Below are 26311 nucleotides of genomic sequence, written 5' to 3'. Positions count from 1 at the left end.
ATTTTTTGGTCATGTTGGTAGGAATTTCTAACATGAATAACACAAGTAAGGACCTTGTGTCCATAGCAGCATTCATGTTGACATGTTAATAAGGACGAGGAGCACAAATATAGCTTTGTTTGATAGAGGGTTCATTGGTGTTTTTTTTTTTATATTAAAATTGCAAACAACATTTTTGTTATACGTGTACTAATATCATGTTTAATACAAGTCTTTTAATGGTTCATATACATTATATAAACTGCTCCAGTCTTGAGACTATCATTTCCATCCAATGTTTTTTCAAATCATGATCTGGATGTAAACCATCACGAAGTTTATTATAAGAAAAAACACTTCCTCTCCTTCCTCTGTGCTGTCTTAGGGCCCTATGCAAGGGTATGTGGACTTGCGTTTCTTTCTGATTAAAGTCATTTATAAAATCCTCATTTATTCTACATACAAAATTCTCATATGATTGCTGATGATTACGAGATAAAGTACCTAATTTTTCACTCTTATGAGGATATTTTCTGATGGTTCGTTCTAATTCTTTAGGGGGTATTGTTGCTATTACAACTTTGGCATTAAAAGCCACTGTCTTCACTGCTATTTCAATTTGGTTGAACTTCTTTACGATTCGTTTGTATAATACATCTAAGTCCTCTCCAGTTCTTCCATAAATATCCTCAGGGATGTTATTTATCCCGACACTCAGAAAGACCACAACGCGGCTCTGATTGCAAAGTTTTTTTAAAGTTTTCACTCCTCACGTATCGCTTTACGTCACCCAACTTCAAACCAGGAACACAGTGATAGTTTATTCTTCTGACAATATTTCTGTGGGATCCCAAATTAATTCTTTCAACGCCACACAATCTAGAATCGCTAATAAAAATTATCTTCATTTGGAGTACAATATTATGTATACAAATACTTTTATATCTTTATATTGAAGAGTTACACAATAAGACTAAAACCAAAAACCAAAAACGGGATTTTTTCCGGATCTGGCTAGCTGCCATAGGATTTAAGGTCCACCATGTAGATGTGCATATCGACAGTAAATAACGATTCAATTTTTTTTCTAGGAGTTACGCCCCTTTGAACTTATTTACTTTAATGTACTACTGCAACAGTTTTTCATCGCAACTCCTCTCAAACCACACAACAGAATTTCACGAAATCTTTTTATATGAAAAGGACATATTATGTAGTTGTGCATATCGACAGGAAATTACGATTCAATTTTATTTCTAGGAGTTACGCCCCTTTGAACTTATTTGCTTCAATGTACTACTGCAACAGTTTGTCATCGCAACTCCTCTGAAACTACATAACAGAATTTCATGAAACCTTTTCAGATAATAAGGACATACTATGTAGATGTGCATATCGACAGGAAATCACGATTCAGTTTTTTTTCTAGGAGTTACGCCTCTTTGAACTTATTTGCTTTAAGGTACTACTTCAACAGTTTGTCATCTCAACTCTTCTCAAACCACAGAATAGAATTTCATGAAACTTTGTAGATAATAAGGACATACTAGGTAGATGTGCATATCAACAGGAAATTACGATTCAATTTTTTTTCTAGGAGTTATGCCCCTTTGAACTTATTTGCTTCAATGTACTTCTGCAACAGTTTGTCATCTCAACTCCTCTGAAAACACACAACAGAATTTCATGAAATTTTGTAGATAATAAGGACATACTATGTAGATGTGTATATTGACAGCAAATTATTATTCAGTATTTTTTCTTATACAATTTTTTTTTTCTTATACTTATTTAATTTCTCCAATGACAATGTGGGGACGTGGGGTATGTGAGCGTGCTCACTAAGGTTCTTTAATTGGCACTCTTTTTTTCCAAGTTAGAGGGAGTTTGAGCGCTCCCAAACATATTTAACCATGCCAACTATTCGTGTGATTGTCGCAAGTCTGGATGGTCATTGTCGTTGTTTGTTGTTTAATTGGTGCATCTGTTTTCCGTGTTGTCATATACTATTTAATGAACACATTTTTTCCGGGTTTGATTAGTAATGTCGGGAATTTATATAACTGACTACAGCATATTGGTGTTTCTCATTATTGAAGGCCATTCGATAACCTATAGTTGCCTAAATCCTCCTCTGTCGGATTCTCTTATTACAAGTTGCTGTATCAATCTCCACAGTGGATTTCCCGTAGAACGTTTTTCACATCCTGGACCCGTACCTGTCTATACGCAGCTGTAATTTCCCTCTTACTTTAATTGACGTGAGCCTAGACTATTGACAAACTGTTTTTGTCTTTAGTTTAAGTCTATGGCTCAAAATTTAATCCCAGGTTTTAGTGAAAAGAGGGACGAAAGATACCAGAGGGTCAGTTAAAATCACAAATTGAAAATAAAAATCAAATGGTAGCTCCCTTATTCTTTCTTCACCATCACCATAAAAATCACAGTGTGTTTTAATGTTTAGCTTGAAGGTTAAAACACATCAAGATCATATATATAACAACAGAAGACTGGTTGATGGCTTTCCATCCTGACAAATATGCAGTTCTCACTGCCTCAAACAAGAACACCACCATCTAACATATAATTACATTCTTCACAGTCAAATCTGATAGAATTCGTCTCTTCAGCAAACTATCTTGATATTACTCTTCAATCTGATTTAAAATGGACACGATCATTCAACATACAAACAATAGTATTGCAAATGCAAATAAACGCCGAGGCTTTCTTAAAAAATTTAAACCTCAAAACATCTATCACAAACCGGCATTATATTATAAGTCTCAGAAATATACCTACGGGCGGCACTTGTCGAGTATCAACTATGCTTGCTCGGTTTTGAACCTTCATACTGCTGAACAATGCAAAAAAAACCAACTTGAGATGGTCAGCGTCGCGCTGCTATAGGTATGCCTGTAAAAGAGGGACGAAAGATACCAGAGGGGAAGTCAAACTCATAAATCGACAATAAACTGCGTCGCCATTGCTAAAAATGAAAAGGACAAACAAACAAACAATAGTACACATAACTCAACATAGAAAACTAAAGAATAAACAACACGAACCCGACCAAAAACTAGGGGTGATCTCAGGTGCTCCGGAAGGGTAAGCAGATCCTGCTCCACATGTGGCACCCGTCGTGTTGCTTATGAGATAACAAATCCGGTAAATAGTCGAATTCGGTAGGTCACATTTATGAAAGGGAAGGAAACTGTAGTTACGACGTAAGGAACACATCCGATATCATTTGTGAAACGGTTATTCCATAATGGTAAACCAACTCGTGATGGGGTCTGTAAAATTTACGAAGAGATGATTTCAACTTCACCATTTGGAACTCTTGATTTAATAGCTTCCTTGTGAGCAACAACCCTCTATCAAAAAATCATGATAGGAAATGCAAGCACGGGAATATCGTATCAATTGGGGATACACTATATGCTGGTGCTGCTGGAATGTTGCTACTTAGAAATGGAAAGTTCACAATTGGAAAACTGATATCATCTCTTTTGTCGTAAAGTTTTGTTTTCAATCGACCCTCATTGTCAATTTCAAGATGTAAGTCAAGATATGTGGCTGACTCAACTGTATCTGGTTGTATCCTTTATCTCTAGTTCATTGGGATAGATGCATTCGACATAGTCACCAAATTTTGAATTATTTAGTGAAAGAACATCATCTATATAGCGGAAAGTAGAGTTAAAGGATATTGCTAACTTCTTATCTTTCTTCCTAAGAAGTTCCTGTATGAAGTCAGCCTCATAATAATTAAGAAACAAGTCGGCAAGAAGAGGGGCACAATTTGTTTCCATTGGAATGACGATTGTCTGTTGAAAAACAAGTCCTCCGAACGTAACAAATATGTTGTCAATCAAGAAATCAAGCATCTTGATAATGTCAGTTTCAGAGAATTTTTGGTTTGAATCAGAGTGATCCTTTACAAAGTAGGATTTATCCCTTCCTAAGACAAGATATTTGTATCTTCGTTGGCCATTCTTTTTTATGAAACAAAGCAATACCAACTCTTCCAATTTGTCTTTTAGTTTGGAATGTGGAATACTTGTATAGAGTGTAGAAAAGTCAATTGTAATCGTTGTCATACAGATATATGCTAAATACTAGTACTCTAAAATGGCCTACCTTAGTCCTTACAACAACACAAACTTAAAAAAACTATAGACTCGTTATGTTCTATAAAATAATTTAAAAAAAAGTCAGTGATGAATCAGCATTCTTTATTTTTTCGACGTTTGAACTTTTTTGAAAAAAGTATGATACATGTATAATGACTAGGACGGTTATTCGTTAATCAATGGAAGTGCTTGCCCAAAGTTGTAGAAAAGAACGACACTTTCACTAAGGACGAGTTGATTTGGAACCAAGAAAAATAAGAAGATACCGAACATCGCATGAAAAATGCATTTGGGAACAACCCCATTAAAAAAGCCAGAGTCGAGCAAATCATGTAATGAACCACGTGGGCCGACAAACTGGATTTAAGTTTATCAAAATTACAACTGTACTTACGATGTCAATATACGGATTAGAAAAGAGATGGCAGAAGATATCAAAAGATGGATCAAAACTCATAGTCGCAGAGAAATCCAATAAATCATGTCAAAATAAAAAAAATCGACGAAAAAAAAACACCATCGTATGAAACACAATAGACAAACTCAAGACCGAGAAATACAGTCCCCTACAAAAATCGAGGGTGATTTGGTGTGCTCTGGAAGGGTAGGATTAACATTGAGCGCCACAAGTAACACTGTTATATAGGTATTCAATTATAAACAACGTATCCCTAAAATAGGTAGAAAGATTGAGCCGCACTGCCACAAGTGACACGGTTATGAAGCGTAACGTATATATATGTCAATAAACAACGTACCCCGAAAAACATCTCTAGTTCTCAGAAAGCCGGTACATCAACAATATATCTCACAGTAGTGAAAGAGTCTATAGAAAATGAAATAAAAGAGTACATTCTTAAAATTACCTCTCAATTCAAACTTATTTCAAAAAAGTGGATTGTTAAAAAAATATATTTTTAAAATGGGACCAACGCGTACAATACATTCATAAGGTTAGGTTAGTATTTACTATTTAAAGAGAAAAAAAATGTCTGAACGTAGGCTACATTGTAACTGCTTTTTAAATGAAAAGTATATTAACCTTTATTTAAAATCCGGTTCAGTTTGATTTTAAAAACCAACTTCAGCTGGGAGGAATTGTATGTTTTTAGATTTCTTACAACCTGTCAAAATTAGAAGCTTTTTTTTCTTCTAGATTGTCACTTTTAAAAGAGGGTCGATTCGTACATGGCAAAATTGAGAAGTTCATAAGAAGAAACAAAAGGTATTTAAAGTTGATATTTCAAACGTGTTAGTTAAGTTTGAATAGCTGTTTTGTTTTGTTTAAACTTTATCAGATTGCAAGTTAAATATAAAATGAAATAGATAATACAAATCTATTAAAAGTTAAGCTTGTTATGACAACCGGATACACTTTAAATTCTATTTTTAAAATATAATATCTAAAAGGATTGAAAGAAATGTTCATGTTCGTAACTTAATTTCATGTAATTGTCTAAATGTAATTAATGAATTCGAAGCAAATTCATTGCAATTCATTACTGTCTCTTACTTTAAAATTACAACAAAAATTTACCAAATGTTGTTTTTTTTTAATTATTAAATTTACCCTTTTGCATACCCCAGTAAAAGGAAAGTTGAATAAGACTTCTTTTATACGACACGCTTCGAGTTATATATTACTGAATGTGGTTTTTTTTTTCTTACAAGATTAAAAAATGTCGAAGGCTAAAGTTTTCGTTGATGGAAAAATTGCTGGGAAGAAGGTAGTTGTCTTTTCAAAATCCTACTGTCCTTACTGCAAAAAGGCAAAAGCTACGCTGAAGAAATATTTTGGTGAAGATGAAAAAGACATTATTGAAATCGACAATAATCCTGACTGTGACGCAATCCAACAGTATCTTGGAAAAATAACAGGAGCAAAATCGGTCAGTTATTGTTTAAAATATAAACTAGTTCATGCATGTAATGGTTAATTTCTGTACTTTAAAAGTAAAATTAAAAAAATCTAAATTCGGGTGTGAAAAAACCTCAAGAATAAACCAAATGTTATATTCAAATTTTAGAAATGACATTTGATACTTATTTGCCACCTTTTTAAGAATGCACATTTCAGACTCACATCTTTTAGTATATGCAACCTCATTTGTTCTGTTTTTTTCCAGCCTAACATACAGAAAAATACATCTTAATAAAAATAAGAAGATGTGGTATGATTGCCAATGAGACAACTCTCAACAATAGACCAAGTGACACAAAAAGTTAACAACACATTACGGCCTTCAGCAATGAGCAAAGCCAATACCGTATAGGTAGCTATTAAAGATAATAAAATGACAATTTTTGTTTAATGTAAAACGAGAAGACAAACTGCCTAATTTATGTATGCATATATAGTTCCATGTTATGCAATATTTTTTTATAATAGATATTATACTGATTTTTCTATATAAAGTATAGTGAGCTAGTGGCATGTAACATTATAATTGTTAGTACTGCATGTAACATTAGAACTGTTAATGCTATATATATAAATATATGTTCTATATGTTCCACATTATGTTTTATATATATATAACATAATGTGGAACATACTTTTCCTAGACGAGACTATCACGAACTGTCACATTTTGGTTTCAGTCCAATTAATCCAAATAGTACATTAAATGTAGCCTAAGATAATAAAGAGCAATACATTTAGTCTATTGTCAAACAAACGGGAATAACACAAGTTTATTCTATGGTTCGTTTTGAAATCTTTATATGGATATTTAAAAATATGTCGACAACGACCCGGGTTTATAAAAGACAGGTTATGCAGCAAAATCTATGTCATAGATAATCACAGATATGTTCCACATGTCGTAGTAAAATGAGCTTTGAGTCATATTTTGTAGATAAATGAGGCCGTTAGTTTAAAAAAAGAAGATGTGGTATGATTACAACTCTCCAAAAGATGCTAAAAAAGACACAGAAATTAACAACTATAGGTCACCGTACGGCCTTCAACAATGAGCAAAGCCCATACCGCATAGTCGGCTATAAAAGACCCCGAAATGACAATAAAACAATTCAAACGAGAAAACTAACGGCCTTATGTACAAAAAATTAACGAAAAAGACTTTTTTTTCAAAAACCATGACGAATTAACACTTTTTAAAATAAACTTTTTAAAATAAATAGGATTTGAAGGGTATGCCGTTCCTGCTCTATTGATGACAACTGTCTGTGAAAATAAAAAAAATAAGCATGCTGTACCTTTCATTTAAGTTACAAATTATCCGCATTAAAATAGAGTCCAAAAATCTTCCAATGAGATGACTTCAAATCTACTATTAGAAACCCTCGATTTTTATATACCGAACACACCCATTTTTCAGGAGATCATCATTGGAAATGAAAAACCTGAATAGTATTAGTATCAACTAATATGTGGTTATAAGTCGCAAGTTTTCACTTAATTTCTTGCATAAAATTGCAAAATTTCTGTTTATTCCATTATACGTATTAACAGAATACCGGAAAATATTTTATTCGCAATATTGGCTTTATGGGTTCGAGATGAAGATAAACCATGTAGGTAATAGCTTGGACAAACCAAGGTTAATAAAATGTTATTTTTGCATGCCATTTTCATTTTTTTAAGAAATATAATAATTGTGCTGATTATGTTATTTTAGGTTCCAAGAATATTTATTAATGGTAAAAGCATTGGTGGCAATGATCAACTTGAAGAGTTGGAACGGAAAAAGAAGCTGACAGTGATGCTCTAATGAAATATATGTCATCGCTTCTATTAGGACTACTTGATACTATGATCGTGTCTAATAGATGTTCAAGTTTTATTTTGATAAAATTTTTATTCCATTTTTCTAAAATGATTTTACCTCATGTTAAGTTCATGTGTTCATTCTTAAGATGAAGTATTCCTTTTATGCCGACCTGTTTACGTTAATATAAATGATTGCTTGGCAGTGGATTAACTACGATTTCGAGACAGAAATTAGCGTGTCCCAGATATATTAACAGGTCCGTGAGAAATCTCCTAGTAGATCATCGTGTATTTTATTTTACGATTAATATTTCAGACACAACAATATTTCTGGCACATTAATGACAAACATGACGAATTCAACATTTATATTGTCTACTTCCCATTTCTCAGCGGTTTGCAAACTCTCCAGTGGCGGATCCAGAAGTGGGATCCGAGGGTTGGAACCCTTTTTTGACGACCAATGCATTTGACCGGAGTCATATAGTTGGAACCCTCCTTTTATCCTGGGTTGGGGAACCCCCTTTTTGGAAAAATAACAAATACAGCTGATATTATTTATAGTACATTCAAGAGTTATTGTCTTAATCGCAATTAATTGTTTACATTTTTCCCCATCCCAATTGTTGAAAATAAATTCATCATAAAGATAATAGGATCGAAATTTTGTGTTTCGTCTACAAAAGACTAAAAAAAAGTCAAAAAGGCCAAATCAAGTACGAAGTTGAAGAGTATTGAGGATCAAAAATTCCGAAACGTTTTACCAAATACAGCTAATTAAGGTAATATATGGACTTCATTATAACTGGGATTAGTCCCTAACACACAAACTGTTCCAACAGTGTTATGAAGAAAAACGACTGAAATCGACACCACACAAGTTTTACGCTCACCAACACAAATTGGCTGATCGAGACGTGTTGGTACTAGAAACATCTTTTCGTGGTCATAGATACTTATTTGCCTCCTGATTCGTTATGTAGGTTGTCAATCGATTGTGTTTTCTTCTTGATTGTGGCATTTCGACTGAGAAAGGATTTGCAATGTGTGTGGTACATGCATAGCAGGCGACGATTACCAAGTCGACGAAATTTGTCTGGCTCATTTTGGAATTCATGCGATGCTCGCACTTTTAGCTCGCAGGGTTATTGTCCTTGAAGAACACCTTTTTTTCCATCTTTTTTTTTGCCATTTTATCTCAAATCTTAAAAACTACAATAGGAAGATAGAAACTTTAAACAGCAAAAATGATGAGCAAAATAAGAGTTACAATCAGGTCAAATTATGCCGAAAACATAGGAGTGATTCCCATTAAAAGACGATATTTTTTCCGCTCTTTTGTTTTAGGGCAAAATTAAATAAGATGAGTGAAAAACTAAACAGGGGCCGGTAACAAGAAATTATATTAAGAGAGATCGTAAGGATTGAATTAAGGGGAATATAAGATAATCCTAAGATCATTCAAAGAGTGTAAATCAAAGCTCCCTCAGGTTGCTCGTAGATCGGTCTTATTTCCCCCTTAAGTTGCATCGTAATAGTTTTCAAGTTACGAGTTCTTAATAATTATCCGGCGTGTCCGTGTTGGGTTCCTCTCAAAGAAATTAGAATTGCCTGAAATGAATCATACAAACGTTTTAACGAACGATAAAATGCAGACAACAATCAACTTCCTATTTAACGTAAGGAAACTAATTCTGGCCTCAGACGGCCCAAGACCACAATTAATGACCCCGCTTTACGAATATAGTTCCCTTTAATTATAGTGTATTTTTTCTTTATTTTTTTTCTTTCCCTTTCTCATTCATTTCTTAGCTTTTCTGGGGTGGGAATGAAAGAAGAGAGCTGAAATAAACTTTTGGATGTTTTATTTTAACTGATTTTAATAAGGAAAGAGTGATTAGGCCAGGTGCAAAAAGGTTATATTTACACTTTTCGGAACATCTCTTGACTTGCCTATAGGGGTATGGATGTGTATTGGCCAAATTTGTATGATGTAAACATGCAATTTTTCTGAAAATTGCATATGTTTTGGGACTTGAACTGTACATTACTCACACAAAAAATGAGACAAAAAGAACAATTCAATTTTTTTTAATGCGACAAAACGTTATAAAGAAATGATAGGAGAATTAATTGTGGTCTCGGGCCAGACCTCATATATTATGCCCCTTTGCTACAAAGCATTTTTAATAAAAGTCAAATTGAATAAAAAAAATTGCACCGCTTCAAAAATGAAATAAATTTAACTGGTTACAGACCATTGTAACTCTATTAAAATATTCTTGTCCAAGGACAATCCATCGGTGCTTTTTCTTTTGAGAGCCCTATGAACATGACACTGGTAGGATTTGCAACTTGAATAAATGACGAAAGCTAAGTTCTATCCTACTTTTATTTCGGCCAAATTAGTACTTATGTAACAGTAAATTTAGTCCGGTAGTAAAATCTGTCCGCCAGACTTTTTTCCCTAGGAAAACAAGTCCATGGTCATTATTTTACTAGGAATGTAAGTCCCAGGACAATTTTTCCTAGGAAAATAAGTCCATAGGTAGTAAAATATGTCTGGCACATATTTTCCTAGGAAAAGTTGTCCTAATATGTTATACTAGTATAACTAGTATAATTTTTAATGCTCGAGCTCTTGATCCGAACAATATTTTAAATCATCAAAATTGCATTTCCATGTAAATAATTTGTTTCATTAAAACGTTCCTTTTAAAATACAGGACATGGACGATTTTACCTAGGAATATTAATGACATGGAAAAAAATTTCCTAGGAAAATTAGTCTGGAAACATAAACTTTATTAAAAGAATTGATACACAACTCTATATAACAATATCAAAATATAACATTTTTTTACATTACAAAATAAAGGGCATGGACGATTTTACCTAGGAATATTAATGACATTGACATGATTCCCTAGGAAAATTAGTCTGGGGACATACATTTTATTAAAAATATAAACAAACAACTCTTATAAGTTTCCATTGTTTAAACTTAAATGATTTGATTCATTAATATTTTTCCTATAAAGAGGACATGGACGTTTTTACCTAGGAATATTAATGACATGGACTACAACTCCTAGGAAAATTAGTCTGGGGACATAAATTACTAACATCGGACAAAAAATACTAGTAAATTTTGTAACCATGGACTTTTTCTACTAGTTATATGTGTCCACCCAGACATATTTTACCAGGACAAATTTATCTCTTACACTTACACACTTTTAACAATATTTTTTTCCACATCTTTTTACTTATTTCAATATATAGACAACTCATAGGACCACATAAATAGTCAACTTTTCAAAGAAAAAAGCAGAAGACCATCATTAATTGTGGTCTGAAGCCTTCTAACAAAAAGTAAAATCACAAAATTCTGAACTCCGAGGAAAATTCAAAATGGAAAGTCCCTTATCAAATGGCGAAATCAAATGATAAAGCACATCAAACGAATTGACAACAACTATCATATTCCTGACATGTTACAGGCATTTTCAACAGTAGATGGTGGATTGAACCTGGTTTTCTAGCGCTAAACCTCTCATCGTTTGGCAGTCTTATCGAATTCCATTATATTGAACACTATGCGTGAACAAAACAGACACAATAGACATAAAAATGTCACAAACAGCAACACGAAAACCACACTAAAAACTTGGGATGATTTCAGGTGCTTCGGAAGGGTAAGTGGATCCTGCTCGCCCGTCGTGTTGCTCATTATACGTAGCCGGTAAATAGTCTAATTCGGTAGGTCACATTCGTGACATGTGAATGGGGTTGTAGTTACGACATAACCGATATCATCTATGAAACGGATACTACATAACGTTCATCCAACTCATAACGGCGTCCGTAAAATTTAAGAAGTGATGATTTCAACATAAATCATTCGAACTCTTGGTTTAAAATTGAAAAAAAATCACAATTTTCTCTTTGCTGTAAATAAAACACTTTTCAAAACAGCATGGCTCAGAATGAAATATCGAAGGGGGAAGAGCCCGCTAAGCCAATGAAACCAAACTTTAATTCTGATAAGTATTAGATACTAGTTGGCGAGATTAAAAACAATAAAATCTTCTTCCTGTGAAAACTCACAGATACAGTAAAAAAACGAGAGGAAGAAAAAGTTGTTGGGCACAATAGTGGACAGAGTCAGTGCAGTGGGGGCAATAAAGTTATGCCTCTTCAATAATGGTTTAAAATTTATAATTAGATCAAGTCAGTATCTCTCGCGGGTGAGTTACACTTATTGATGATTTGTCGGTACCAAACATCAATGTGTCCTGCTAGCTGGCCAGCAATGCCTCATTTCTTATTTCTAGATTAATTTTATGAATTTTTGGAAAAAGGTACATGTGTCCCCCATGTTTTGAATTTTTATCATTCCTGAAGAAATTATATATATATATATATATACGTCTTACAACATCTATTTTTCTCCTTGCTTAAGCCTTTCATTTAACACTTCTCTCAACATGCCAAAATTGTTATGATTTATAGAAAATATTATCCTCTACACACATGGCCAAGATAACACTTATATATATTCTTATTTAGTTGTTTTAATTATTAGAATAAAAAGTTCCAAGGTTCACGTTTTGTCTTTTTTCAAAAAGCAACTTGTTAGATTAACAAATGAATGTGCAGCTAAGAGTAGTCGGGACCACTCTTATAAAAAATATCAAGAGAAGCTGTTGCGAATTGTTCTTGGTACATCCCTAAGTTGCTAAGTTTGTTTTAAGAACACTTAATAACTGACCAAAATTTAAGAATGATTTCGTGTTACCAGAATTAGTAAGATCGCTTTAAGATAGACCTAAGAATCGTTCTTAAATCATGCATTTTTTCAAAACATTAAGGGCTGTCAATCATTCTAAGATAGGTCTGAGGTTGGGTCTTGTTACACTCTTAAATCTTAAGACACTCTTTAGATGTTCGTAAGACATAAGAATGCTTCTTGTTACCGGCCCCAGAACTATAATCATGATAATGTTGAAAATGCAAAAATACGCGGGTGAACGACACAGGCTCTTTAGGGCCTCTAGTTTATTCTTTTCTTGAAAAGTATTTTCTTACTGGGTTTAGAATTGAGCATAAGAAAATTAATATTGCCTATACTATAAGACATATATATGATAAGTTGACGTGTGCTAGCTATAATGTTTCGAATGCCACTTTAACGGAATATCGATCAATTCGTGTATTACAAAAAATTTAAAAAATATAGTAAATATATTACTAATATATGTGTTTATATAGTTAGGTCAAACGTTTTCCCGTTTATAGTATTAGGTTGCACGTTAAGTCAACAGACATTGAAAATGTATAGGTTACTTGTTATGACAACGGAACAGATTTTGTCATGCATGTAAATCGGTGTAAAAAATAGAACATTTATCGTAATGTGGAAACAACGAGTCTTGTTTACCGGCTTAAAACGTACTATTGCCAATCATACCAATATTTCGGACCTAATTTCTATTTCAAAAAACAACGGCAGACATTATCTGTTAACAAAACCCTGTTCGTTACCGGTTAATAAGTTAAATAAAATTTTGGAGGATTGCAACACAATTTCATATAGCAATCCTAAGTATGAAATTGTTCAAATTATTATGGCATATTGTTATTCTAAATTATTTCCACAGGCACTTGTCTCTAAAAAAAAAATTCCTATATATACCTTGTTATATAAAGGTATATAGGAATATTTTTTTTGAGACAAGTGCCTGTGATTATTTCCCAAAATCGATCGCCCTGAAGATCATAAAAAACATTTTATTAAAATTAAGTATGTCAATAAAGGCTTTGATTTTGTAAATATTGCCGGTATATTTAACGACCACTCTGTTAAAGAACAAATTCCTGGATATTTTGACAATACTGAGCTACCTCTTATTTGTTATATTTACAAGAAATCTACCCGGAAATTTGTGTTTAATTATAGTCAACTGTGTAAAGATGTTAATATCAGTGAAAATACACCTACTTCATGTAATTGCAGTAATTCCGAATATATTTATGGACCCATTTCCCATGTTATAACAGGAGATCTTAGCATCGTTCAAGACCGAGAGTTAAAATCATTCCTCAGTAAAGGACCTAAATATCGTCCCCCGTCAATTATTAATTGGAATGAGTGTCGTAATATCATCCACGACTCACTCCATACTTACTGTATGAAATGGATAAAACGGGAAAAAGCTGACAAAAAATCTTTGGACTCTTTTTGTAATTCAGTAAGAAGATATTTGATATACGTATTCAACATTTTAAAGAACATTTTACTATTAACAATAACCACAATAAACCTATTTCTCGTATCAAACATAAACTAAAAGAACTAGCCAAGGAATTTGTTTTTGTCCCGGCCGATAAAGCTGCTAATAATATTATTATTGTTTGACGTAAATTTTACATTGAGGTTCTGAAAAAGGAAATCACCAATTCACCAACATTCCAACTGACTCCATTTTCAGATAACGAAATCTGTAACAAACATAAACTTTTAGCCACCGCTTTACAAGCAGAGCCAAATACAATGAAAGTCCCAACTATGTATTGGCTTCCTAAGCTACACAAAACCCCTTACAAATATAGATTTTTATTTCGTCTTCAAGCCATTGTTCAACTACTAAATTGTCTATTCTTCTTACCAGCACACTTGGTACAATTAAAAACCTGATAATAAATTGTTCAAATAAGGCCTTCGAAAATAGTGGAATAAATTACTTTTGGAGTGTCAAGAACTCGTTGGAAGTACTTGATAAATTGCATGCTTATATTGGTGATTTTGAATCTGTTCAAAGTTTTGATTTTTCTACCCTATATACCACATTGCCTCACATTCTCATTAAGAAAAAATTCACACACCTAATTAAATGGGCATTCTAAAAATCAGAATGTGAATATATATGTTCAAACTCTTTTAGGTCATTTTTTAGTAGCAATAAACAAAAAAACTATGTTAATTGGACATGCTTTGATACTATATATGCCCTTGAATTTTTACTAGATAACATTTTTGTTCGCCTTGGGGATTCCGTATATCGCCAGATTATCGGAATTCCAATGGGGACTAACTGTGCACCACTTATTGCGGACCTGTTTTTGTATTGTTATGAGTTACAATTTATGACAAAAATAAGCAAAGACCCATCGAAACAACATCTGATAAACAAATTTAATAATACTTTTAGATATTTGGATGATATTTTGGCTCTCAATAATGACGACTTCAGTATGTATATTAATGAAATTTATCCTGTTGAACTTACTTTAAATAAAGCTAATACTAACAATGACCACTGCCCTTTTCTCGATCTTGATATCTATATCACTAATGGAATGAATACTAAAATTTATGATAAAAGGGATGATTTTTCATTTCCTATCGTTAATTATCCGTTTTTAGATGGTGACGTTCCCTTGTCACCATCTTACGGTGTTTATATATCTCAACTTGTACGATTCGCTCGTATATGTAACAATGTTTTAGATTTTAACGAGAGAAATTTATGTATTACTGAAAAATTATTACACCAGGGTTTTCGATATCACAAACTAGTCAAAACATTTACTAAATTTTATCATCGGTATAAAGACATCATTCGTAAATATAGCTCAACATGCAGACTTCTAACACGTTCAGGTATTTCACATCCAATTTTTTATGAAAATATTCTTTATAAAGCACAAAGATGTCAGTATTCACCTCAGAAACTTACAAAACCTTTGAATAGACTTATTAAGAAGGGATATAATTACGATACTGTTGTCAAGTCATTACAGATTGCATATTTTGGCGTTAATATTGAGTCACTGATAAGGTCTTTGCATCGGAACTAAACACATTTATTCTAAAAACAGTTGTTGGCATGACACGGGTTATGTTCTTCTCATATATGTTATGATGGTATGATACTAAACCCCTAACGGGAAGGATTGTGCCTGATGTTCATATGATGAAATCATAATCTTTCAGTCAGTTTAATTGGAGTCTGGAGCTGGCATGTCAGTTAACTGCTAGTAGTCTGTTGTTATTTATGTATTATTGTCATTTTGTTTATTTTCTTTGGTTACATCTTCTGGCATCAGACTCGGACTTCTCTTGAACTGAATTTTAATGTGCGTATTGTTATGCGTTTACTTTTCTACATTGGTTAGAGGTATAGGGGGAGCGTTGAGATCTCACAAACATGTTTAACCCCACCGCATTTTTGCGCCTGTCCCAAGTCAGGAGCCTCTGGCCTTTGTTAGTCTTGTATTATTTTAATTTTAGTTTCTTGTGTACAATTTGGAAATTAGTATGGCGTTCATTATCACTGAACTAGTATATGTGTATTGGTTTAGGAGCCAGCTGAAGGACGCCTCCGGGTGCGGGAATTTCTCGCTACATTGAAGACCTGTTGGTGACCCTCTGCTGCTGTTTTTCATTTGGTCGGGTTGTTGTCTCTTTGACACATTCCCCATTTCCATTCTCAATTTTATTCCAAAGATTATTATAATAATAAGGGGCATAAAAAGGGGGTATCTGCACGGAAGAAAGCGAAATAAAATTGCCATTTAACGATGAACGTCTTGCACGTTGATCTTTTTACCGATTTCACGGAACACGGCGAATAACGAACCTTTTTCACGGCTGCACGTGAATTAAAAATAGCAAAACACGAAAATAACCCTTTACCACCCTCAATAATTAGTTCGTGATTTTAATGCAATAATTAAAATTTATACGTATAATGTTTCCAGGAATTGGAATATGCACATAAAAAAGGGGAGATGAATAATAATTAAAAAACCAGCAGACAGCATGTTTTTGCAGCGATATATACGCCTTGCTCTTGTTATTTGTTATTTATTCTTATTACTATATTCGGGGGGGGGGGGGGGGGGGGCGTTGGACATCTCACTTTGGGTTAATCTTTTCCATAACTTAAAGGAAGTATATGTGATCATGGTGATGTCAAAAGTACTACCTAAAAATATTCCAACATGGTATGGATCTATATATTTCTGAACAAAAACCAAGATCTCATAAAAACCTGTTAAACCCCGTCATTTTTTTTCTTTCGTCGGGTTGCTGTCTCTTCATGGAGGAGTTCCTGGATTTTCAAACATCTTTTAGCCACACATTGCGCTATGGTACTCACTCAAGCCATCATACAAGCTGGAAGGTTACGATTCAGAATTATGGCTAGTGTTAAGGGACGACATCAAAAGATCAATGCAGGATAACAAACTTAAATCAAATAGTTAGGGGTGGGAGTTAAAATTGCTGCAATTTTGGTTTATTTGACATTGATTTTTATACTCGTATTTATATTGGTCAATCATTCCCCCCCCCCCCCCCCCCCAATTAAGTTAAGAGGGGTGGGAGTCAGTGAAAAAACTCTGTGAATTAAGTTTTTTTTACTCCTACATAGAACTTTAATTTGTTGTCGTCCCTAAGGTTATGATTCGTAGTTATGATTATATTTTTTTATTGTTGTGGTTCATGTTTTGTTATGAAGTACCGTAATCCATTTTATCTATTTTGTTGAGTTTGGTGTTTCCAAAAAAAATATGTGTCAAAATTCCATCTTTGTTTATGACATTTGCCACCAGAGCTAATGATAATGCATCGGTATCCAAAATTAAAACACTGTACATGATACATGTATATATGCCCCTGTAAAATATTAATCATGGCAAATTAAATAGTAGAACTAAGATGTTGTTACTGATATAGCATCTCGCGACTTTCTATGGAGTACAGAACAAATCATGATTGTTTTATTAAAGAAAAAGCTTTAAAATGAAAGGATGTGTGGTACAATATGTACCAATTGTAAAAAAAAAAAAGTTTGCCGTGCTGAGTGAAGCGAGCAGCAAGCATATAAATACATTCTAAATCATTTTGGGGTCATAATTCATTATTGTTTTCATGTGTGTTAAGACAAAATGTTCTTTTTCCAATTTAAGCATACGTTAATGGGTGCTAGAATATTTAAATTGAAAACATGCACCCCCTTTAAATTATTCATAATTACTATTTAGACACGTGTATTGTATGATGACCACCCCCAAATGGAGAATGTAGCTGGGCGACCCTTTGATATTCCGGATGGGGGAGGAGGATTTCTTTTGCGATTTGACTATTCATTTTTTTCCCTAGCTGTGGAACCGTAGCTCTTCGGTTCCGCAGCTATTTTTTCCCAGCAGTTACATATTAAAAAATGAGAAAATTTATTTCCAGCTCTTTACTTCAGATCATCCATTCTCACAATCACAATAATGTTAGTTCACCATAGTTCATTAGAACTGAAGAAAGACCAATAACTTTTATTATTGATGAGTTTTTCGTATATTTTGTTTTGTATCTGTATCGCTATATAACCAAAAAATGTTTTGTTTGTTAAAACTTTGTTTTGCAATAAAATAAAAAATATTTAAAAAATCCCCGACAGTACCCCAATTAAAGCGTCAGGCTGATACAGAGTATTGATTTCATGCTTCGCTAGGTAACACCGACTATTTTTCTGAGAACTAGCATACTCATTTTGAAGTTATATTTCTTAATCTAGAAATGTCTAAGGTAAAGACCATGATTGACGCCAAGATTGGTGGGAAAAAAGTGGTTGTCTTTTCGAAAACTTACTGTCCTTATTGTACCAAGGCAAAAAAGGTTTTAAGAAATCACTATGGAAAGGATTTAAACGAAGCTGATGTCGAGATTATGGAAATAGAAAATGATCCAGATTGTGACGCAATCCAAGATTATCTAAAAACATTAACAGGAGGGCGATCTGTAAGTTGAATACTTATTTTAGACAGTCAACGTGTTCATGCTTTGTATTTCATTACATAACCAGAAAAATCCACAAGACGGAAGTCCTATATAGTGAACTTTTTATTGTACCGGTTTTAAGTCGATAGTTATAATCGAACCAAAATTACCAACATTCTAACATTCAGCCTCGGTAATCTTTGGGTCGAAAATTGTGAAACATAGATAAACAAGGACGATTCCGCAACGTTGTTGATTTTTTATTGCAGTAAAGTGTACATTTAATTTAAGATCACCACCAATATTTCACTATACCATATAAAATAAAATTGAGAAAGGAAATGGGGAATGTGTCAAAGCGACAACAACCCGACCATAAAGCAGACAACAACCCGACCATAAAGCAGACAACAGCAGAAGGCCACCAATGAGTCTTCAATATAGCAAGAAACTTCTATGTTTATGTATAAAATCATATATTAATTTATATAGATGAATAAAAACTAAAAAGGAGATTGATGTGAGTTATGCATCAATGAGACAAGCATGACAAGAAAAAAATTTCTATTATTTTGCATTATTTATCTGAGCATGCAGATCAAGAAATGCTATTTATAAAAGGTTATGAGTGGTTCTCATTTTAACAGGCCAATGATTTTCCAAACCAGTCCTTGTGATAACTCAAACATTGACTTGTAATAATGTTTTATCTTTCCAGGTTCCCAGAGTTTTTATTAATGGAAAATGCATTGGTGGTGGAGATGAAACCCAAGCCTTGGAACAGTCAGGAAAGCTATCTGGGCTTCTGCAATAACATTCATAAATACATCATTTAAAACTGAAGCATCTCAACAAAATCCGAAAATAGTGAATGATTTGACTATTATGCATCTAGTCCTCATCAGGATTAACTAATCAAATGTCAAATTAAACTTCTTTTGTCCTCAACATTCTCTATCCAATGTGTTCGGCTGTATGACTACTAGTACTAGTATACAGTTCCTTGGATATTGTTGCTTACAATTCGTCTTTCACTTTTTAATCAACTTTTGGTTTGATATTTATTTACCCAAAAGCCTTTTTTGTGCTGTTTATCATGTTTAAATAATAAAATAACAACTATAAATGAATTTTCTGTGTTTTAATTGTGTTTTTTAAGGCAGATTCACTGTATATACCCCCATCTTGGTTTGTATAATAGCAGTACTGCAGTTCACAATCAGAAGAGTTCTTTTTGGAAAACTGCAAATTTTGAGATAGATTTGTAAGTCACGTGCAAGACTGTTTATTTGTATAAAAAAGAATAAGTGATTTATTACATGATCTAAAATATTTAAACAAATGACATAATTTTTTGTCTCCCTTGACGGAGTCAAAAAAGTGAGACATATTTGATTTTTACCATTTTGTTATGTTTCTGCCTAATAGCTGGAAGTCTATAATAGACAGATAAAAACTTAAATAAGCAAAAAAGATGAGCAGGACAATGCAAGTTCTTCAAATAAATATAAACCAAAGAGCGGAAATCGTCAGTCGACTGATTGTAGAATATCTTGTTCTATGACAATTTTAAGCAATATATAACATTTTTTGCTAACTATTTTGGAAACTGTAAAAGATAGACATTAAAAATAGCAACAAGAGGCTGTCAGAATGACAGCTAACCGGATGTCCCTGCAGAGGTTGAAACCTGAACAGTTGAGCAAGTATAGACACAATGTTAAGCTCAAAACAGCTCTGAATTAGGATTGTGATTGAATATTTAACACAACATAGGTTTGTGACACAAAATGAATGTGGTCAAAGAACTGAAAAATTTGAAATTGGTCATATCCCTGTTATGGTCCAATATTCAAAATCTTAAGTACGCTTTTAGAATTTGCACATCAAAGAACCCCCAGATTTCAATGTTTGATGAATTATAAATACTTTCAATCAAACCATTTTGGTTCAAAGGGAGATAACTCTAAATAACCACAGAGCCTGTGTTGCTCACCTTGGTGGCTTGGTCTATGGAAATATCAAACAAAGCACTTTCCAACATTGTAGACGAGAAAAGACCATGACAAAAATCTCTGCTTTGTTGATCTTGCATTACTGATCTTTTAGTCTGTTTAGTTTCTTTGACTTGTTTATAATAGATCTCAAGGGCGTAGCTAGGTATTCAGTCAACTGTAGGCACCAATCGGCAGGGGGTTTGGGGCCGCTCAAGGCCCCCAGCAGGTCCAGGGCAGAGACCTGGTAGGGGGTTCAGGTTCGCCCCTACGGAAAACGGTATTGAATTTACTGGTTATTTAATCATGATAATTATAATATACACGATGAAAAGTTCGAAGAATTATGAATAATGTACCATAACATCTGACTGGTGAATTAAATAAAGCAGTACAATCCGTAATATAAAAAAATATATTTACAATATGCATTGCCCAGCGTATCCCTTTAATTAAGCAGTACACCCGGTTTGATATTATCATATCTATTTCGTTCTGATTGATTTATACGTGTAACTTCATTAATAGTACATATTGACGACCTTCATTAAAAAAAAATAGGCACGCAAACACTGATAGTTACTTTATGGAAGACTGAGAAGAAGAATGATGCTTTATTTCCATAAAATAGCTCACAAGGAGCATAATATAATATCATTATAATATTCTTTTACAAATATAATAAACAATACAGTATTATACATAGTTACAAACACAAATAAGTATAATACAATACAGTATCAATTCATCTTGCCTTGCTGATCATTTTTTGATTAACAGACTTCTTATTTATAATAGAGGACATCGCTGCTGACAAGCTTTGAAGTTTGTTGAAAAAAACAAATTTTTCTTCAATAGATATACATACGTGTATAATTATACAAATATTTAATTTGTTTGGCCCTTTGGAATCATCTCAGCTGCTAGTATGTATAAATTTTGACCAGTTCCTACCTAAAATGTTTATAAGCATTCATGAGAAACCAACTTCAAAGGCAGTGACACACCCGTCAGTTCAAACCGAACACATGATTCCGAGGGAGTGCAGCATGGCTCCCTACTGCTTTAGACAGCGAAGCATTGCTGACGAACCAGTTTAACTGGCGGTGGTGATGAGACAATTGAATTCAAGAAATTTGGTTTGTAGATCGAGACAATTAAATTTCGTACATGTCTAGTATATAGCTGAAATAATTCCCTGATCATTGATATATTGAAGGCGTGAGGTAGGGGAGGCAGTGTTTAAATAAAAGAGTTGCTTCACAATATAAAATAGCGTCCTTCTTTCCAAACAGAATTATCAAAGATGAGTATTGTCACTTGTATCTCTTCTCAGTAAGGAACAATCAATAAGAGTCGCGCATGCAGGCACGAGCTTCTTTACACGAATAAACCACGCCTAAATTATATGTAAACCAACATTTATGTATGTCAATCATCCTATGGACGTCAAGTTGGTTGCTTATTCCCTATTCGTTACTTATTCCCTATTCCCTATTCATTACCTATTCGTTACTTATTCCCTATTCCCTATTCGTTACCTATTCGTTACTTATTCCCTTTTCCCTATTCGTTACTTATTCCTTATTCGTTACCTTTCGTTACTTATTCCTTATTCCCTATTCGTTACTTATTCCTGATTGGATTCCTATTCGTTACTTATTCCTTATTCGTTACCTATTCGTTACTTATTCCTTATTCCCTATTTGTTACCTATTCGTTACTAAGTCACTTATTCCTTATTCCCTATTCGTTACCTATTCGTTACTTATTCCTTATTACCTATTCGTTACCTATTCGTTACTTATTACTTATTCCTTATTCGTTACTTATTCGATTTTTGATATTCTTCCCCTTTTAATTGTTTATATTCTTATCTCTGATTATAGTTCTAAATTTGTTGAGGTAAAATGACTTTTTTATGACCTATTTATATGTGTTTGTGCTCAACCGATCATGTTGCTTTATGTTCGATACTCATTTGTTTCTTATTTGATTTTTATACGTTCTACCTTTTAAATGTTTTATATTCTTATGTTTGAAGTTCTGGTTCTTGGTTCGAAGAGGTGAAATCACCTTTTAGTACTTGTATGAAAATGAAGATGTGTTATGATCGCCAATGAGACAACTCCCCACAATAGACCAAAATGACACAGAAATTAACAACTATAGGTCACGATACGGCCTTCAACAATAAGCAAAGCCCATACCGCATGGTCAGCTATAAAACATGTTAGCGGGGTGTACATCGTTTCTGAGCTTGACTAATACCTTGTTTATAACACGCGTATTACACGTTGCACCTTTTGGGAAATGATTTTCAATTGTGTTCTTGTCACTGGTGGTAAATTTGGGTTCTAAGGGGTGATTTAACCCTATAAGCGTGTATGTACCTGTTTTAGCGCTCGACTGTTACCCTGTTACTTATTCGTTTCTTATTCGCGTCTCATACGTTTGTTATACGTTACACCTTTTAGAAAATGATTTTCAATGGTTTTCTGTGTCTGGTGGTACCTATGTGTTCTAAGAGGGGGGAAAAACCTATTAGCGCCTATGTACCCGTTTCAGCGCTACACTGTTATCCTCGGTTACGTATTGGTTCCTTATTCGCTTATAAAACGTGTGTTATACGTTCCAATTTGAAAAGGAATATTTTCGTGTCTCTGGTGGTTACTGCCGGTTCTTAGACGGGTGAAATAACCCTAATAGAACATATGTACCCATTCCAGTGCTCGACTGATACCCTGTTACTTATTCGTTCCTTATTCGCTTTTAATACGTGTGGTATACGTTGTACCTTGAAAAAAATCGATTATCGATTGCTTTCATGTCTTTGGTGGTAATTATGTGTTCTCTAAGGTGAAAAAAACCTTATTAGTGCATATGTACCCGTTCCAGCGCTCGGTTAATACCCTGTTACTTATTCGTTCCTTATTCGCTTTTAACACGCAGGGTTTACGTTGCACCTTTAAATAAAATGATTTTGAATTGTGTTCATGTCTCTGGTGGTAACCATGTGTTCTTAGAGATGAAATAACCTTATTAGCGTGTATATATCCGTACTAGCGCTCGGTTAATACCCTGTTACTTATTCGTTCCTTATTCGCTTTAAATACGTTTGTTATATGTTGCATCTTGAAATAAGTCGTTTTTCATTAGTGTTCATGTCTCTAGTGGTAACAATGTGTTCTTAGAGATGAAATAACCCTATTAGCGTATGTACCTGTCCAGCGCTCGGAAAATACCCTGTTACTTATTCGTTACTTATTCGCTGATAATACGTTTGTTATACGTTGCACCTTTTAGAAAAGGATTTTCAATGTTGTTCATGTCTCTAGTGGTAACAATGTGTTCTTAGATATGAAATAACCATTTTAGCGCATATGTTCCCGTTCCAGCGCTCGGTTAATACCTTGTTACTTATTCGTTGCTTATTCGCTTTTTAAAATACGTTTGTTATACGTTGCATCTTGAAATAAGTCGTTTTTCAATAGTGTTCATGTCTCTAGCGGTAACAATGTGTTCTTAGAGATGAAATAACCCTATTAGCGTATGTACCTGTCCAGCGCTCGGAAAATACCCTGTTACTTATTCGTTACTTATTTGCTGATAATACGTTTGTTATACGTTGTACCTTTTAGAAAAGGATTTTAAATTGTGTTCATGTCTCTGGTGGTAATATTGTGTACTTAGAGATGAAATAACCCTATTAGCATGTATGTACCTGTTCCAGCGCTCGGATAATACCCTGTTACTTATTCGTTTCTTATTCGCTTTTAATACGCAGGATAAACGTTGCACATTGAAATTAATCGTTTTACAATTGTGTTCATATCTCTAGTGGTAACAATGTGTTCTTAGAGATGAAATAACCAAATTAGCGCATATTTACCCGTTCCAGCGCTCGGTTAATACCCTGTTACTTATTCGCTTTAAATACGTTTGTTATACGTTGCACCTTGAAATAAGTCGTTTTTTAATTGTGTTTATGTCTGTAGTGGTAGCAATGTGTTCTTAGAGATGAAATAACCCTGTTAGCGCGTATGTATCCGTTCCAGTGCTCGGTAAATACCCTGTTACTTATTCGCTTATAATACGTTTGTTATACGTTGCACCTTTTAGAAAAAGATTTTCAATTGTGTTCATGTCTCTGGTGTTGACTATGTGTTCTTAGAGATTACATCAACCCTGTTAGCGTGTATTTACTTGTTCCAGTGCTCGGTTAATACCCTGTTACTTATTCGTTACTTATTCGTTTTTAATACGCGTGGTATACGTTGCACCTTGATATACATCGATTTTCAATTATTTTCATGTCTCTGGTGGTAACTATGTGTTGTAAGAGGTGAAATAACCTGATTAGGGCGTATGTACCCGTTGCAGTGCTCGTTTGATACCCTGTTACTTATTCGTTTCTTATCCGCTTTTAATACAAGTGGTAAACGTTTCGCCTTGAAATACATCGATTTTCAATTGTGTTTATGTCTCTGGTGGTAACTATAGTAATGTTCTTAAAGGTGAAATGACCCTATTGGCGCGTATGTACCCGCCCCAAGCACTCGGATAATACCCTGTTATTTATTCGTTCCTTATTCGTTATTTATACGCGTGGTATCCGTTGCACTGTTAACTATGTGTTCTTAGAGATGACATAACCCTATTAGCGCGTATATACTTGTTCTAGCACGTATTATCTGAGTGCTGGAACGGGTACATACGCTCCAATAGGATTATTTAATTTCTAAGAACACATTGTTACCACCAGAGGCATGAACACAATTGAAAAACGATTTATTTCAAGGTGCAACGTATACCCCGCGTTTTAAAAGCGAATAAGTAACAAATAAGTAACAGGGTATTTACCGAGCGCTGGAACGGATACATACGCGCTATAAGGGTTATTTCATCTCTAAGACCACATTGTTACCACTAGAGACATGAACACACTTGAAAAACGATTTATTTCAAGTGCAACGTTTACCCCGCGTATTAAAAGTGAATAAGTAACAGGGTATTATCCGAGCGCTGGAACGGGTATATATGCGCTAATAGGGTTATTTCATCTCTAAAAACACATTGTTACCACCAGAGACATGAATACAATTGAAAATCCTTTTCTAAAAGGTGCAACGTATAACAAACGTATTATAAGCGAATAAGTAACGAATAAGTAACAGGGTATTTACCGAGCGCATGATACACTGGACGCTTTTGAAGAATATTTATTAGATATTTTTCATTACATTTATTAGATATTTTTCATTACATTTATTAGATATTTTTCATCACATTTTGATATTTTTTCATTACTTTTATTAGATATTTTTCATTACATTTATTAGATTTTTTTCATTACATATACTTGATATCTTTTCATTACATTTGTCAAATATTTTACATTACATTTATAAGATATTTCTTCATTACATTTATTAGAAATATTTTTTCATTAACCTTTCAAAGGTATTGTCCACCTCATTGTCTATACTCATTATAATCATGTTTTTTTAAGATTCCATTTTTAACTACATACCATATATCATATATATATGTATATGTATACTGTACTGTGCCTTCTATCTGGAAAATGACGTCATAAGGGAGTTGTTTTTAATTGCCGATCTTTCCCCTGAAAGACAAAAAAATTACCAGGGTAATTCGTGGCCAATGTTAAAATGAACAAGAA

The 26311-nt window shown here is 33.6% G+C and overlaps 2 protein-coding genes across 2 annotated transcripts; both read left to right on the top strand.

Moving 5' to 3' along the window:
- Positions 1-1686: 1686 nt before the first annotated feature.
- LOC139520394 (uncharacterized) lies at positions 1687-7954 on the top strand. Its single transcript, XM_071312984.1, has 3 exons — positions 1687-5340; positions 5787-6004; positions 7757-7954. The coding sequence occupies exons 2-3, from the start codon at positions 5795-5797 to the stop codon at positions 7847-7849; spliced, it is 303 nt and encodes a 100-aa protein (XP_071169085.1). The 5' UTR covers positions 1687-5340; positions 5787-5794; the 3' UTR covers positions 7850-7954.
- Positions 7955-18339: 10385 nt separating this feature from the next.
- Positions 18340-19761, top strand: LOC139520393 (uncharacterized). The gene is made up of 2 exons (XM_071312983.1): positions 18340-18652; positions 19350-19761. Exons 1-2 carry the CDS (start codon positions 18431-18433, stop codon positions 19443-19445), a joined length of 318 nt encoding a protein of 105 aa, XP_071169084.1. The 5' UTR covers positions 18340-18430; the 3' UTR covers positions 19446-19761.
- Positions 19762-26311: the final 6550 nt, after the last annotated feature.

Source organism: Mytilus edulis, chromosome 4 (genome assembly GCF_963676685.1).
Source record: "Mytilus edulis chromosome 4, xbMytEdul2.2, whole genome shotgun sequence".
Classification (NCBI taxonomy): Eukaryota; Metazoa; Mollusca; class Bivalvia; order Mytilida; family Mytilidae; genus Mytilus; species Mytilus edulis.
This window is presented reverse-complemented; position numbering and strand designations above follow the sequence as displayed.